This window comes from Diadema antillarum, unplaced genomic scaffold (assembly GCF_040938485.1).
Source record: "Diadema antillarum isolate AM-2024a unplaced genomic scaffold, OU_Dant_1.0 seq00000129_RagTag, whole genome shotgun sequence".
Classification (NCBI taxonomy): domain Eukaryota; kingdom Metazoa; phylum Echinodermata; class Echinoidea; order Diadematoida; family Diadematidae; genus Diadema; species Diadema antillarum.
The window spans coordinates 213,069-230,795 of NW_027271207.1; the positions used below are offsets into that span (position 1 = coordinate 213,069).

The 17,727-nt window shown below is 39.9% G+C and overlaps 1 protein-coding gene across 1 annotated transcript; it reads left to right on the plus strand.

Moving 5' to 3' along the window:
- Positions 1-5,433: 5,433 nt before the first annotated feature.
- LOC139727385 (ATP synthase subunit beta, mitochondrial) lies at positions 5,434-17,066 on the plus strand. The gene is made up of 10 exons (XM_071638343.1): positions 5,434-5,576; positions 8,864-9,040; positions 9,674-9,848; positions 10,527-10,648; positions 10,953-11,137; positions 11,711-11,869; positions 13,759-13,881; positions 14,431-14,643; positions 15,072-15,273; positions 16,305-17,066. The coding sequence occupies exons 1-10, from the start codon at positions 5,459-5,461 to the stop codon at positions 16,400-16,402; spliced, it is 1,572 nt and encodes a 523-aa protein (XP_071494444.1). The 5' UTR covers positions 5,434-5,458; the 3' UTR covers positions 16,403-17,066.
- Positions 17,067-17,727: the final 661 nt, after the last annotated feature.

Sequence of the window (17,727 nt, forward strand, 5' to 3'; positions counted from 1 at the left end):
TGGGATCTTGGACTGGTGAGTACTTTGGTCACTTCTATCTCTAGAAATAGCCTGATGTTCTCTGCATCATGAGAAAAGACAAAGTACGTGTATATATCACAAATAATGTTCACACAGTGCACTCCCATTAGTTGTAATGAACATGGTTATAAGAAATTCCGGTTACCCGTTGTGTACAATGAAGTAAAAATTAGGGCTGCAATGTAATCCACTCTATGTATTTTCATTGTTTATTTATTCGGCTATAACTAAATTTCGACACTTTATAATGGAAAAAAAAAAAAACTGCCAGTCTCGTGGACTTCGGTATAACTGGAGTCCACTGTATATTTCTTGCCAATGAAAAATCAATTGGTGGACAGAAATGACCATTCTGAATTGTGCTGGAAATTGTCCTACTGTATGCAAGCCACTCAGAAAACCAGCAGACCCATAAGGAAAGAAAGAAAGGAAAAGATGGCAACTGGGAAGGGCTTTAACTCTATCATTATCAACTGTGACATAGCCCACAACACAATTTCAGCAGCTAGAAAAAACATGCTGAGAGTTCATTTACTTCTTAAATTGATGACATTTCAATATTGTAATATTTAAATAGGAGTCTCAGCAAACACAAAAAAGGCTGACAGAGGCAGACGGGCACACAAAAGCATTTCTAGTTCTACCCACTTTTCAACTTGCAAAATTAATTGTCAAAAAAATCATCAAAAATCACCAACCTACATGCAGATGACCTCATCTACACTGATTTTTAGCTCCTGGTTTCTTTTAGTATAAGGCAATAAAACACTAAGTACAGAAATCTCCTTCCATGCATGTGATGTGCTGTGGAAGCTCACTTTAAAAATCCCATAGCTTGCATGGCTTGCATGCTGTCTGCGCTGGATTCAGCAGGACGCTTGCAAGAAAGGCGCCCAATGGCTGGTGGATGGCGGAATTTATACAAACCCGTAATAGATCTACCTACAAAGTGCTTAGTTTGCTGACATATTCAATAACCCACTACTCGATCTATCACTTTGTATCAGTGTGGAATAGTAATTTGGAATAGAGATATCAGTATGCACAAGATTAGGTTTACTAGATCTTGAGCTAGTTCTGATTTTATTTTTCTCTTTACCATATAATTTGTAAAATTATGTCAGACTTCACATTCATGGCCATGGGGCTTATTCCTGCATGGAGAGGCGAGATCCGCAGAAAACAGTGCTCACTGAAAATTTTGAGTCGGATCAGGCCGATAGGTGCAGCAGTGCAGGCTGAGCAGCCCTGAATTGAGTGAACTGGCTGGTACCGGTACCTGTGTTTCAGTGGGTCACTGCACATTGGGTGATTAATTCTCGATTTTTGTCAAAAAGCAAAGACAATTTTTTTTTTCTATTCATCACGGAGAGTGGGCATGTGTGTATGTGTAACAAAAAAATCAGAGTACGAACTTGCAACAATCTATATGTCAAATGTGAGATGGATGATAAGTGAACAGGGGGTCTCATGAGCACCTGGCCATGCTCATGAGGAGGATCGAGGAGGGATCCTTATTAGCAGGAGCCCCCCCCCCCCCCATAGTAAATGGGGTTTCTCGAACTGACTTACATTTCTACAAGATTGTCAATAATAGAGGCTTGCGAAGAGCGAGACGTTTTGCTTTGAAGCAACATGAAAGTTAACGTTGTCGATACCAACGCAACGCTTCCTTTCGGATGCATGGATGATTTAGGGCAAGTCCAAGATAACACACGCGTTACGTATGGGACATTCAGAGACTTTTATGACCTGAAAAATAGTGTTAATGGCCTTTGATCATATTGAACTTTATCATGGTGATTAATATCTAGAAGAAGTATAATCATGTAAAACAATTGAGAAAAATGACCTTGACAATTATATTCTAGAAGAGAAAATATGTGCCGTTACGTATCCTATGGGACCAGAAAAATTTTATTTTTTTGAACATTTTTTTCAACCTCAAAACTCTCTGAAAGTACATGTATTTCATTCTACAACTTGTTACTCACTGTGATGAAAGTCACAACACTCAAGATTATCGCAGGTAAGTTTCATGTCATTAGGCAAAAAGCTGTAATTACAGGTTCTAACTAAAGACAGACATGACGTGTTACGTATGGGACAGTTACGTATGGGACACTTTGTACGTCCCCCATTCATTTAGTGTGTGGAGAACCATGTTTATGGGTATTTTGCATAATTATTGAAGTAAAATCAGTTGAAACTACTCAAATACTGATCCAGATTGTCAAGGAAACAATATTCCCCTAATATTCACCATCATAGTCATATTCAATCATATTTTTATATTTTTATGACCAACCTGAGTATGCATGTCCTTTGTCTCCCATTCGTTTAGTGTGTGGAGAACCATGTATATGGGTATTTTGCAAAGTAATTTTGCAAAATACCCATAAACAAATTTTTGCATAATTATTGAGGTGGAATCAGTTGAAACTACTCAAATACTGATCCACATTGTCAAGGGAACAATATCTACCAAATATTTACCATCATAATCATATTCAATCATATTCTATATTTTTTATGACCAACCTGAGTATGTGATGTATGCCCTAATTTTATCAGGATAATTACTACTAAAAAATTGAATAGTTTAAAGTGTTTACTTCCATTGATGAAGGTCAGTTTGCCATTAAGTTTCAATAAAAAACAACTTGACACAAGAAATATTAATTTTAATAGATAAGCAATACCTGCTGCATGGAATTCCAGTAATCGAGTATGATGTCTGTCTAGCAGTCAGGTCATTGATTTGAGTCACACCTCAGTATGTATACCTATGAAATTTGTTGTGGCTATTATTGAAAACTGAATAAGGACAATTTGTGTATCACTTGCAATTAAAAAAAAAAGTCATTTTACTTTATTTCTTTTTTTTTTGAAAATCACAACCTGATTTCAAATTGGATCTCCATCAAATTAACTTTGAATTCCTGTAGTCTTAGAATTGTATGCTCTTTAGTAATTCATATTATTGGTTTCCAGTCATCTCATAAAATGTTTAAAACTGAATCCCCATTTCTACAAAAACTATACCATCCCTTTAATGCTGATTTTCACTGCGTATTTTGCCATCCTCCCCTCCCCCTTTCTGAAAATTGTTCAGTCAAGTACATGTATTGTTTCAAGTGTCTATAACTCAAAAAGTAGCTCCAAAGTTGGGATGCTTTCTTCAGGATAATTGACCATTTGTGTACTGAGAGACCTTCCAAGCTAGCTACATGCATTCACATGATGAGGATGTCCCATACGTAACGCATTTGTCCCATACGTAACATTATTTCAATGCCTAATAAAAAATATTTCTTTCACTGTTTTTTCTTTTTTCTATGGTACGGGTATTTAATTTCTCTAAACGATAAATTAGAACTTTCCAAAAGGGCATTCAAATAACCTTAGCAATTTCAGAAAAAACCTAAAAAAATGACCTCATTTTGATACGTATGGGACATCTCATGACAGGACACGAGCTAATTCACATAATCATTTGCATAATCCCTAAATTTTCATACCAAGTTAAACTATTTGATTAACTTCTTATGTCCACATATTAATCAAATATCATTTGCTTTCCTTTGAATAAATATGAATTTTTATAAATGTCCCATACGTAACGCTGTGTTTTACATTTATGCAAATGGAGCCCTTGAAATTTGCATAAATTTACATAATATCATTTTTTCCTCCACGGAAATCAAAACTTCAACTCACAAGCTTCAAAATGATACCAAATATGTCAATATTGAGCAAAGATGAAATTTTGCCTTCTGAGGGGACCTTATCTTGGACTTGCCCTTTAGTGGTAAATACAGACTAGTAGGCCTACCGACCGTGGCGACGGTATCTGATGATTCGAGTCACAGTGATAAGAAATCAGCTATGGCAGTATGGGTATGATTTAGTTTTAGTAACGTTATGTCGTTTAATATGAAGAGGCCTTTCTATTCAAATTCCAGAGACTCCAACTCTCCCATTTTCGACGGGAGATCTCCCGCCGAAAACCCATTTTTGCAAAATCTCCCGTTCTCGCGCTTGAGATTTAATTTCTCCCGCCCTGGCTCTGTGTCTCCTGTTGGAAAGGATTTACTTATTGCTATCGTATGTTGAAAAAATAAGCCTTAGATAGCACCAGAGAGCATCTAGAAATCTAGGAACTTCGCGCTTCGTACACATCAACTTGGAGTCTCCCGTTTGCTAGGGGTTTCAGGCGGGAGAATCTCCAGATCACAAGGTGCTTTGTGCTGGAGTCTCTGAAATTCTATGAAGTATTTCATCATGATGTGATTTTAGTGGAATTTGGTTTTTAAACCGACATCGGATACTTCTAGAGTCTGAGAACATGATACAAAAGTAACATGGCCATGCCATGCCGCGCCCTGCCTTGACCGAAGATCGTGCAGTTTGTATCTTGTCGTCGGACTCGGAGACGTAAATTTATACGTGTCCAGTGTGTGGCTTTACAAAAGTAAAAAATGATAAAAGACTCCTCCGGGCATTACATTACAGATGGATTTTTCTGTCTAACGTTAATGTTGTCGTTATTCTACCTGTAATACTGCACCAAAAACATAAATGACATGAATTAGACCATTATTTGTAAAACTTTATTAAAGTAGCGTTAGGGCCTAACTTAGCCTAAAATCATGTCACGACTCATCATCATGCTGATGGCTGCAATTCCATGAAAAGGAGGAAAAAGAAAGACTCTATTCCTTGCTTGTAGGTCTTCCTAGTAATTGTAAATTGTACTAGACAAACTTGTTAGGCCTAACGTTAACGTTTTAATAGTCAAAATGCCCGCAGGTCCAGGCCAGGGTCGGTCGTCGCTGTCAGAAGAGCTCGTAGCGTAGCACACGCACACCACTGTCGACTAGCGACTGGAGCGAGCTAGACCGACAGCGAGAACGGTGTGCATGTGTCTCGGGGCCGGGGGCCGTGTCTCGCACCGCCGCAGGCTGATTTGTATGCAACTGTTGCTCACACCCGCCGCCGCCTTGGTTTAGCCTGTACAGAGTACGCCCGTACTTCTGCTTGTGTGTAAGCCCCGTTTTATCGAGAAAACCCCGTTTCTGAAACATTTTTCTCGATTGCATTTCATTGTTATTTGAATCAACTACATTAAAATACTCAAACGTATAACACATTGCTGCAACTTACCAAATTGATGTTGAATGCATGTTTTTTCCACTGTATATCGACGTCGATCGCAAAGAATTTTTTCAATGTTTGGCACGCACGGGTAGAAAACAACGGTTCATTTCACGCGCTGCCAAAAATATCGATAATCGCATTGGATCAGCTGGGGCCAATGGGAATGAAGATCTTCGGTCACATGATCAATTGACCTTTCCTTGCCGAAGTTCTCCGAGTCCTTCCGATATTTGCCGGCGCCGCATGCGTGACCCCTGGCAAGAATTCAGACATCGCCATGTTTAGCAGGGTGGCAAGAACGTGTTTTTCGGCTGTAAAAGCCGCCAAAACACAATATTCACATTCAGTCTTAACACAGACGAGTAGAACATGGCTACCTACTGCAACATGTAACAGTAAGTGGACGAAATTTATTGAATTTGTGTGTATCATGTCACTTAAGTTTATGGATCGGGAACACTGCCGGCAAGATGATGTAGTGTGAGAGATGTGCCGCATGCATGCATGCATATGGGGATCAGTACATGTGTTGCATTGCAATTTGTTGGCAGACGTGCCCGCCCGTCGCGTACAGTACAGTGGCTGCATTGCCACCGGACCAGTTTTATAAGAGCTGAACCCCAGCTGTGAAATTTCCCTTTTTTTTTTTTCATTTACCAAAATTTTGGCGCTAGTGTGCTTTTGTACCTGTTTGTCAATTGATCTCCAAACATTCACAAAACAGGACAAATGTGAAACTCGCTCTAAAATATCCGGCCAAATATCCAACATTACAACAAGAGTGCGAGTGCAAAATCAGTGGCAACAGCCATTTGAATATTTGCATCTGAGTGAGATCCAAGTCTAGTGAAATGGAATTTTCACCGTTTAATATTAAGCCACTTTTACACGTGTCGCAATCATAAAGCCACTTTTACACGTGTCGCAATCTGACGATTGCAGCTAGTTTGCTCTGTGATAAATGCATCGCACAGAGGCAGTTGCAGTTTTCAATGGTTTTCAACGCATCACACTCGTCATACAAAATGCGCAGCGTTCGATCTGAATGTTAACGTTGAACACGTTAGTGATCTCAAAGCAAAGCGCAGCGACCAGAGCAAGAAGTTCTGTCGACTATAGTGTCTTTAAAAAGATTTTTTTTGCCTTTCTTTCCGCGAGTACCGAGTCGCATTAGCAGTTGATTGAGGTTGTTGGGACTGTTGTTCATGTGTGTGTGTGCGAATGAAAGAAGATTGTGAAAAAAAAATGTGGTTATAAGACAAGAGTAAAAGAATATAAAGGGAAAAGCAAGGATAGGCCCTAGGTGAGGGGAGGGGGGAAAGATATGAAAGGAGGGATACTAAAATGGTAAACCCGGGAAAATGAAACAAAAGGTTTACAAAATAAAAAGTAAATACACTTAAAAATAACAATGAAAGATAAGGTAAGGAAAGAAAGAAGAGAAACTTATTTTATAAAGAAAAGAAAGGGAGAGATGGATATGTTTGAAAAGAAAAGAAAGCAAAGAAAGATTTAAAAAAAAAACACTGGGTAGAATAATGAAATGAGAGATGAATCAAAAGTGTAATTGGACCACATCTAGGCCATGTAGGGTCTGGAGTCTAGTGCATTGAATTTAGCTGTATTGTTATAAGTTCTTCATAGACTTTGATTTCCAGTGGTCAGTCAGTTTGGTGTTAAGTCACTCCCAAACCCAAAAAGTCAAAATTCATGCATATTCCACCCAACTATTGGTACTTTGTACCTAACCATGGAAAACTGTTGCTACATTTACATTGACTTCGAACGTTTCCTAAAATATGTAAAATCAGTAACTACATATAGCAGGCCTCGAAATAGGATTTTGGAGGGGCAAGGCCATTTAGAAAAAGGGCACTTTTTCCAAGAGGCCACGCGCGGTTTCTTCTGTTGATTGGTCTCTCTCTCTCTCTCCACCCCTCCACATTCCCCAGTCTGGCACACCTTGGCATCGTGGGATTTTTCTTTTTTCTTGGTGAACTTGGTGTTCACTCTTGGATCTTTACTACTAATACTCTATCTGAATATGCGCTGCCTAGCTAGTACATACTCGCGGCCGCTGCGCTGCGGAGGCAGTCGGGACGGTAAAAGCCGGTCGGGCGTACGTGTACGTACACGTCGTCTCGTACCTCGTAAAGATACTTTGAGTTTGAATCAGATATATCGGGACGCGAGTGAACTGAAGGTATGATATTTGAGATCAGGAAAGTTGTTCAAGCTTATTAAAGAGACTTTGAGAAAGGGCATATCATACGTCATAAATAATAACTTTCATTCTAAAAGGGCACCACGGCCCCAAGAAAAAGGGCACATTTTTTTTGGCCGTAACTTTGATCAAAAAACAAAAGGCATTGCGGCCAACGAGAGGGGCACATATAGCAAAATGTTTATCTGATGAAAATCTTATTCTGTTCAAAACTTCAGAATTTTTATAGAACTTTATGATCAAACCCATTTGTTGCCCCTACGTACCTGTAGATGAGAACTCTGCAACTGTTCATTATATAACAGTAGTAGAATCTAGATCAGTCTAAATCAACAGTGTGAGTATTTCGGGAATTTCACAAATCTTCCTATTTTTTATGAAAAGCTCACATTTCCCCTGACCCATTGCTGAGATATACCATGGAAAATATTGTTTTCTGAAAATTTAGACATTTTTGTGAAATTTGCATCATGTGGAAAATGTGGTTCTGAGGAAAAAAGAAAAAGATGACATCAAGCAGACATATTGTTGTGACTCTGGCATCAAAAACAATTAGTCATTTTTTTTTTTCATTGAAAGTCATGAATTTTCTTCAATTGACGCATGTCTCTTGGTTGAAAACTTCAGGAAGTTTGTCTTTACAGAATGACATCGACTAATAACTAATCAGAGTGACAAAAAGGAAAAAAAAAAATCGAAGTCATGCTGATCTGAAAAATACTGTGATTGGCTGTGTACAAACTTACATCTCGATGTGAAAGGTGTTACAGAACATGAAATGAAGAGTAAAGAAATAGTTCACATGAAGCTAGCCCAGAGAGAAATTTTGAATGTAGTGAATAAATTTGAAGTGTAGCAGAGGTTTGCAAATGCATGTACTGGTGTCGGAAGAAACAGACAATGCTGGTGTGCTATGCTTCAGTCTTGTTAATTCAAGGCAATAAGCTCCTTCATGATCCAGCAGTTTGTTTGAGCATACAAGGTCAAGCATTGCAAAATGTATGCCAGTGTGTGTGGCTGTGATAAGGTTGAAATTACTGTGTTCATTATTCATTTTCCAATTGTACATGTGTGATGTGACTGCAGGACTTCATGATCTTTTTTTTCTTTTTTTTTTTTTTCATTTCATCTCTTGCAAAGAATACTTGGGCTGTAGCAGCAACCAACTATTTTCTAGCATTCTTGACCATGCTAGGGTGTTCTGGTGGTGTGTGTTCACTGCAAGATGACATAAGTTCATTTAGGGTAGCAAGAAATACCTGTAATTTCCCAACTGTGCCACTACAAACAAACAAACTAACTAACAACAGCCAAAAACAAACAAACACCCCCCCCCTCAAAAAAACAAAAACAAAACAAAACAAAACAAAACAACAAACAAAAACACCACAAACAAACAAACAGGAGTAATTACATGTGTGGTTTCATGGCAATTTATGTATTGCTTGCATGTTACAGGAAGAACATATGCTGCTGAGCCCAAGGCAGCAGCATCAACTCCCAGGGGAAAAGTCGTTGCTGTCATTGGTGCTGTGGTCGACGTCCAGTTCGATGATGATCTCCCTCCCATCCTCAATGCCCTGGAAGTCCAGGGCAGGTCAAGCAGATTAGTTCTCGAAGTTGCACAGCATCTTGGTGAGCAAGCAAGAAGTGTTCTCTTATTTGAACAGAAAATCCAAACCAGTGTAATGATTAGTTCATAAATTTAATTTTCCCCCTGTTTCTGAAGCCGTTACTAAACCTTGCTCTCAGGCGCAATGTCTATTTTGAAAGAAAGATATTATTCAGAGGGGTGAAGGCTCAGGTTTGAGTTTCTTCAGTTTGTCTCCCTCTACAAATGAAAATTTGTTAAGATCGCAACTGCTGATCAATGTCTATTTTGATACATCTGTTGTGAATTTTTAGTGTGTCTTCCCTCATTGCTTATTTTAAAGTCGGCAAGTTCCGAATTCATAGAATCACACTGACTAATAACATATACTAGTAGTGTGATTACGCGTACAAGGGTGGATTTAGAGACTGCTGAGTTGATTACTGTTGCAAAAGGGTGTGAATTATCTCCTGTTGATGTGAACTTTTAATGACTTCTGTAATTATGTTTGAAGATAGAATAAGCCAGTGATATGTTTTTGTGTCTTCCTTCATCTGTCTTTCTGTTTGTCCCTTTCTTTTTTTAAAGATTTTTAGAAAGTTTTGTTGATAATGTGGTTTTGACAATATTTTTGGAAGCTAGAAATTAAGATCTTGAATCTTCCTCTTCATCTCCAGGTGAGAGCACAGTGAGGACCATTGCCATGGACGGTACCGAGGGTCTGGTCCGAGGCCAGGCCTGCGTCGATACAGGCAGCCCCATCAGCATCCCCGTCGGCCCCGAGACGCTGGGACGCATCATCAACGTCATTGGTGAACCCATTGATGAGAGAGGACCAATCCCAACAGAGAGGTGCTTATATTCTTGGCATACATGACATGATATCAATAGCATTCATGCAGCTCTTCCTGTTGAAATTGAAAAGGCTGATGTCATAAATTGATGCTTGGGGTTCAAGACTTAATATGAAATGGTCTTGGGTCATGCAGGCTTTTCATGTTGTCAGCAACAAACTTGTCAATATTTTGTATTTAGACAGTAGCTTATATTTTTGAAGTCTGTGTATCTTAGTCCGATCGTCTGTCTGAAAAAAAAAAAACAAAAGCTGGAATACAGTAACATGACTTTAAAGAATGTTCTGCCCCCACCTCCTCCCCCACAAAAAATAATTGTGAATTGTATTGTTCTTAGTTTCTATAATTTCTTTATACTGTAAACACAATATTTTTGCGGCATGAAATTTTCGCGAGTTGCCTTCAACATTCAATGCATGTAGTGTAGACAAGATTTTTAGCGTGCATTTTAATTTTGTGAAACTCGGCTCTCGCGATATTTGCGAAATTAAATTGCACGCGAACATTCCTCGTTTTAAAGCAATCTGAAAATGCTTAGTGTTTTCTTTATGTGGTGTAAAATGGGAATGTTCATGCATGTGAAATTGATAGGTGGCTGTATATCAAATACTGGGTTTAGTAGACTGGAGAAACAATGTGTTGACCTTCCTTCATCTTGTGTTTATTTTAATCACAGGAGAGCAGCTATCCACGCAGAAGCCCCAGAGTTTGTTGAGATGAGTGTAGCACAGGAAATCCTTGTCACGGGAATCAAGGTCGTTGATTTACTCGCCCCCTACGCCAAGGGAGGAAAGATCGGTAAGTATTTTCAGACTCGATGTCTTTATCTCTGATGGAAAATGGTATTCTATGCATAACCTATGTTTGTGAGTTGTGTTTTCATGTTGTCCGGCCACCTGCGCATTATTTTGCCATGATGATGAGTTAGAAGCCTAGAAGTTTTCAGTGAAACTAGATACAATCTAACAAAACTAAGTGAGGAGATTTGGGGGTCGTAAGACAAGAGTTGGAAGATATTCAGAGGTAGATGCCATGGCCTGATGTGCTATGCAATATCAGTATTCATGGGGTGCTATACTTGCGATTCATTCCTTGCTCTCAGGACTCTTTGGTGGAGCTGGAGTCGGAAAGACTGTACTGATCATGGAACTGATCAACAATGTGGCCAAGGCCCACGGAGGTTACTCCGTGTTTGCCGGTGTCGGCGAGCGAACCCGCGAGGGCAACGATCTGTACCACGAGATGATTGAAGGAGGTGTCATCTCCCTCAAGGATGACACATCAAAGGTTGGTCATCGTTGTTCCTTTATCTACAAAAACTAAATTGAGTTAGAGAATTTTTCATTACCACTTTTTGCAGTGGGAAGACTTGGTAAAAGCTTGGTGATAAAAATTCTGTCACATTGGAAATCACAGATGCTATCATGTAATATTGGAAAGATGTAGTGTATGAGGAAATAATACTGTGATGTGTTTGAATTAATCTTCCGAATGGTTCTGTGTATTTCACAAATCTTTTGCCATGAACAGTCAAGTCACTTTCATTGTGGCCAAGAGCCAAAATGCTGATAGCTTAGTAGAGCAGCCTGTAGAAAAATTTATTGGTGTTTAGTAGATTTTGCAAGTTGTCTCTTTTTGATTTAGAGTCAGCATAGCAAGCCAATATTTTTATACCTTCCACTTATCACAGGGTGCAATTTTTGCTAGCTTTACTCACTACCTAGAAAAGCACGGAAGTGAATGTTACATGGGTGTAGAATACAATAGTCATGAAACTATTCCTCACTCACACAGTGTGATGCTGTGTGTACATGCATGTAATGTATGTATTTACAAAGGAATTTCTGTGTCCCCTTATAGGTGGCGCTTGTGTACGGTCAGATGAACGAGCCCCCCGGTGCCCGTGCCCGTGTTGCCTTGACTGGACTGACCGTTGCCGAGTACTTCCGTGACCAGGAGGGACAGGATGTGTTGCTCTTCATTGACAACATCTTCCGCTTCACCCAGGCTGGTTCAGAGGTCAGTGTCCTTGTTGTCCCCGCCGAACGAGTTCGAGCAGGGGACTATGAAACGGGCTCCGTACGTGTGTGTGTCCGTGTGTCCGTCCGTCCGTCTGTCCGTCCGTCCGTGTGTCCGTGTGTCCGTGTGTGCGTCCGTGTGTGATCAAAATCTTCAATTTGCTACTTCTCTGTCATTTATGAACCAATTTTGATTCTGTTTGCTTTATATGATAGCACTACATGGGAGCTTTGAAACTTCTACACAGAATTTCAGTCGTGACCTTTGACCTTGACCTTTGACCTATATTGTACATTTTGCTACAAAATGCTACTCCTTCGCCATTTCTAACCCGATTTCGATTCCGTTTGCTTTATGTGATGGCACTAGGTAAGGGCTTCAAAACTTCTACACAGAATTTTGACCTTTGACTTCTTTGACCTTTGACCTTGATTTTTTGACCTATATTGTACATTTTGCTACAAAATGCTACTCCTTCGCCATTTCTAACCCGATTTCGATTCCGTTTGCTTTATGTGATGGCACTAGGTGAGGGCTTCAAAACTTCTACACAGAATTTTGACCTTTGACTTCTTTGACCTTTGACCTTGATTTTTGACCTATATTGTACATTTTGCTACGAAATGCTACTCCTTCGCCATTTTTAACCCGATTTCGATTCCGTTTGCTTTATATGATGGCACTAGTTGAGGGCTTCAAAACTTCTACACAGAATTTTGACCTTTGACTTCTTTGACCTTTGACCTTGATTTTTGACCTATATTGTGCATTTTGCTACAGAATGCTACTCCTTCGCCATTTCTAACCCGATTTCGATTCCGTTTGCTTTATGTGATAGCACTAGATGAGGGCTTCAAAATTTCTACACAGAATTTTGACCTTTGTCTTCTTTGACCTTTGACCTTGATTTTTGACCTATATTGTACATTGGCTACAAAATGCTACTCCTTCGCCATTTCTAACCCAATTTCGATTCCATTTGCTTTATGTGATGGCACTAGGTGAGGGCTTCAAAACTTCTACACAGAATTTTGACCTTTGACTTCTTTGACCTTTGACCTTGATTTTTTACCTATATTGCACATTTTGTTACAAAATGCTACTTCCGGCGGGGACATATGTTACGCACCGCGTAATTTCTACTTTTCCTTGTATGAAGATATTCAGAAGGTCATGGGTTCAATCCCTGTGGATATTGCACTAGGAACAACTTCTTTACTATGTCGCTTCTCTTCACCTTGGAGCAAATGAGGATTCAGATGATGATATGATGTTTAGGCATGCTTCCTAGAAGCAGCCTAGAGTGCCACTTTGTGACGTTGCTTACAAAAGTGAACATTGAATATATCCAGTGAATTGGGGATACAATTGTAAAGTTCTCTATGCTATAAGTGCAGACAATAATAGAAGCATTATGCAAGATACATGAAACAAGTATTACAAATGTAATAGCCCTATGTTGGCTGCGTGCAATCTTTTCTACATGTTCTACCAGACTTTCCCTTTATTGTTCCAGATATACATGCAGGTTAATTGCATGTTATGATTATGTGCTTGGTTCATGTTGAAGGAAAGAAAAAAAAAAGGATGTGCTTTTAGTTGTCCTTCAAGAAATTCTGTGCCGAAAGAATGAAATTACATGCTGTATTCATCATCAGAAGAAAAACCCCCCAAAAACACAATATGTAATTTGTATTGTAATTGGATTGGAGACATGAGCTATTCTGTTACAGTCAGTGTGTATTTGAATGGTTTTATGGAAATGATGCAAAAAGAATTCTCCTTCGATATGGCATCACATACTTATCCCTTGAACATTTGCAAAACCTGGAGTCATTGAGGTTAGTGTTGATTACCCAAGTTCATCTTTTCATACTGTGTGTGTGTAGGTGTCTGCCCTGCTGGGTCGTATCCCCTCTGCTGTGGGTTACCAGCCCACTCTGGCCACTGACATGGGTACCATGCAGGAACGTATCACCACCACCAAGAAGGGATCCATCACATCTGTGCAGGTGAGTTTACATTTACAATGACTGGACTCTTCATTAGGCACAATTTGATCGCTCTTTATCTTACCAAGAGGCATTGCATATTACTGAGTTAGTAGTTCCATAGAAACCTACTGATGAGCAAAACTTTTTTTTTAATTTGAATAAATACGCAGTACCTGCTAGTACAAGTATAAGGTATAAGAACAAAGGCTATTGGACAAGTTTGGTGGTCAAGTCGACTTGATGCCTGTCTGGCAATCAGGAGGTCATGGGTTCGAGTCCCACTGGAGTATGTATGCCCATGATATATATCATGGCTATTACTCTAAACATTAAATAGTTTTGTGTGGATTGATGTCAATTAAGACAAATGCAATAAATACTTTGGCCAGTTTGCATAGGAGTAATGACTCGTGTTTGTTTGTCTTTAGGACATGCAATGATATTTGGCTTGTGCTGTCTACTCTGCATAAGCTGAAGTCACACCAGTTGTATTTCTTGTCTGAGTTGAAGTCAATTGCCAGACTTCAGAAGTATGAAACATGATTTTCTCTCTGCCACCGCCACCAGGCCATCTATGTGCCCGCTGATGATCTGACTGATCCTGCTCCGGCCACCACCTTCGCTCACTTGGACGCCACCACCGTGCTGTCCCGTGGTATCGCTGAGCTGGGAATCTACCCCGCTGTCGACCCTCTTGACTCTACCTCCCGTATCATGGACCCCAACGTCGTCGGAGAGCGCCATTATGCCATCGCTCGTGGTGTGCAGAAGATCTTGCAGGTACTGGCATGAATGTTTACGAGTTTTGTGGACCCCCCCCCCCCCCCCCCCCCCCCCCCCAGCAATTAAGGAATTTTTTCATAGAGGTCCATTTGTAGTGCAAGTGTTGTACAGGAATTCAATACCTACACTTGACTTTCCTGTAGAATTGAATCTTCTGTATTTGGATTGTACACAGAAACATGTAAGAACATCATAGAAGATTGGATTGTTTTCTTTTGAGGTAGTTGAAAAAATACAGAGTAAAATTAGCACTGCTAGCAAGATCAGACACTGAAAAGCCTGAAATGCACAACCATATGAGAAGTGCGCTATGTGAATATGTCGACAGAGGCTACTAGTGAGGAAAGGTCAGCATGGAAATATTGCTCTTCAGAACTGCTTGCCTAGTCCATCACTTCTCCCACCTTGTTCCTTTCCCTCTACAGGACAACAAGACCCTGCAGGACATCATCGCTATCCTGGGTATGGACGAGTTGTCTGAGGACGACAAGCTGACCGTGGCCCGCGCCAGGAAGATCCAGCGCTTCCTGTCCCAGCCCTTCCAGGTGGCCGAGGTGTTCACAGGCAGCCCCGGCAAGCTGGTCACCCTGGAGGAGACCATCAAGGGATTCGAGATGATCATCGCAGGTGAGTGATTGACACCCTCCCCTCCCCCTTCTCCTCCCTCCTCCAACTCCTGTTTCTCCTCTCCCACTCTTCTGATCATGTGGTCGAGAGGTTTTCTGTAAAGTGAATGCTGTATGTGCCATATATTTTTACAGCGTTTTTATTATTTTCGCTGGTCGGGTGCACCTCACAAATTCAACAACACATGAGGATATCAACTCTGATCCTCACATGAATGTGATGTGCAAGAGTTCATTTCTTAGTTCATTACTGTACTCCATTATTGCGAATTTAAGCACCACAAAATTGTCAAGATGTCCCGATTCAAACAAAAAATTGGACTCATTAAATGTGTGGTGCATGGAGTATGGTGCTCCGCAGATCCCATGAAGAATACACGTATGTATGTCAGTGCTCGGAAGTAGACAGAATATATAGGGATGTATGAGTGCAAATAACTGTATATTTCAGTCAAGTCTCAGGAGATGCATGGCCTTTTTATGCCTTCACTACAAAGTATCGCCAGAGACATTATTTTCAAGGCTTGAATTGTAATTTGCAACAAATTGTGATCAACTGAAAAGCAGATGGGCTATTTGCCAGAAAAAAATGCCATTGCTGTAATTTCTTTTAGTCTTCTTGGAACTCGCAAATTGCATAGCGTGACTGATTCCATTCACATGGGTTCATGATATTGGGGGAAATTTGGAGGGGTGTGACATGATCGCAGGATGATGCTAAACATGACCATCTCATCTGGTGCTGAAAGCAGAAAATGCATTTCTATTCTTAGTCTGCTTCCAAGGTTAGGTTATGTGTGCCATCAGAATTCACTCAAGCTTGATTTGTTGATGCCGCAATATACTGCCATCTGCGAAAGACTAGATTTACAAGAAAAATTGTTAGTGCAGTGAAAAGGGCGAGGAAAGTCTTTCTGGTTTTCAGAGGAGAAAATGAAAATGTGTGTGCAGTCTTGGTATGATTGTGGAGCAGTAGTTTCCCAGACCTATTTGTCGGCTTCAAGACGTACTCGTCTCTTCTATTACTTGCAGGTGAGCTGGACCATCTACCCGAGGTCGCTTTCTACATGGTAGGCAACGTCGACGAGGTTTCCGAGAAGGCCAACAGGCTAGCCGAAGAACAGTCCTAAGAAAGTCCCAAGACTCTTAAACTATAGCCCCAGGGCACCTGCCTGAAATGTCTCCCTTCATAGACAGTAATTCCGGGCAAGTCTCCCTATCCGCCCTTAGTGTTGGGGGCACCAAAGAAGAGAATTTATATTGTGAAATTTATAAGTTATAGTTAGACTTTCTTGATGGGAAAACAAAAAAAGATGATGGAAAAGATATTCCAATCCCAAGCCTGTGTTGACTCACTTGTAGTGAAATGTGTTTGCTAATCTGTCACAACTGACTTGCAGTTTGTAAATTTGAAAAACGGTGTTCTCTCTTTTCCAGCATTGGTGCACTATGTGAACACATTGGTGTCGCACCTCAAATATTGACCATTTGATTATCATGCTGTAGATGTCTGTCATTATTCAATATCCGTCATTCCCAAATGACATATTCACTACCAAACCAAATGTAATGAATTTGCTTTTTGCATAGCCTTGATATAGGATGACTGTTCCTAATTCATCTTTAGATGAATGTGCAAGGGTAATTCAGTTGTAATGAGACCAGATCTCATGTTTGAATGTGATTATAACTGTGAACTTGCAGCCGAAATGAGAAAATGTATTAAAAAGCTATTCTTGGGTAGTACACCAAACAGTGAAATAAACCCCCGAGTGTCATCTTTTGTGCTGCCAATGTCCAAGTCTGCATTTACAGTTCTTCTCTGTGTCTTTTGGCATGTAGGTGTGTATGTGAAAAACGCCTTTTTTGTGGGCTGATGAGGAATGTGTCTGTTATTTTAGTGTCGTTGCGAAGCAGACCCCAATGATTTGAAAGTTGGTCTTGATGTGTGTGTGTGTATACATGGTTTGATTTGCAAAAACAGTGTATGTCAACAACAAAAAAAGAATGTGATTTCGGCAGCGCAAGTTAGTAGAGCTGCTTATTCTTTTTCGAATTAATATTATTGTGAAAAGAGCCTGATGTTGAGTGATTTTCAAATAAAGAATATCATTAAGAAAGTGTGTGTGTGTGTGTGTTGACAAGAAAAAAAAATTAATGCGTAGGATGTTGTTTGTGAGGAGACTGAGCTTTACATGACAAAAAACCAGTCTACATAACAATGCTGAGTGATCAGACGAGCATGTGCATGTAAAAAAAAAAAAATTATCATTTTACGTAAGTCCAATTTTTACTGCACTGTTCCAAAGGAACACACCATATACACACAGTGTCTGTAAAGAAGAAAACTGAAGAACAGTGAAATCACTTTGCTGTGAAGAATGTTCATCATATCAGGGTTTGAAAAACAATACAATACAAATAAGCTTGAGAAATTTGACTGTATTGTAACAAT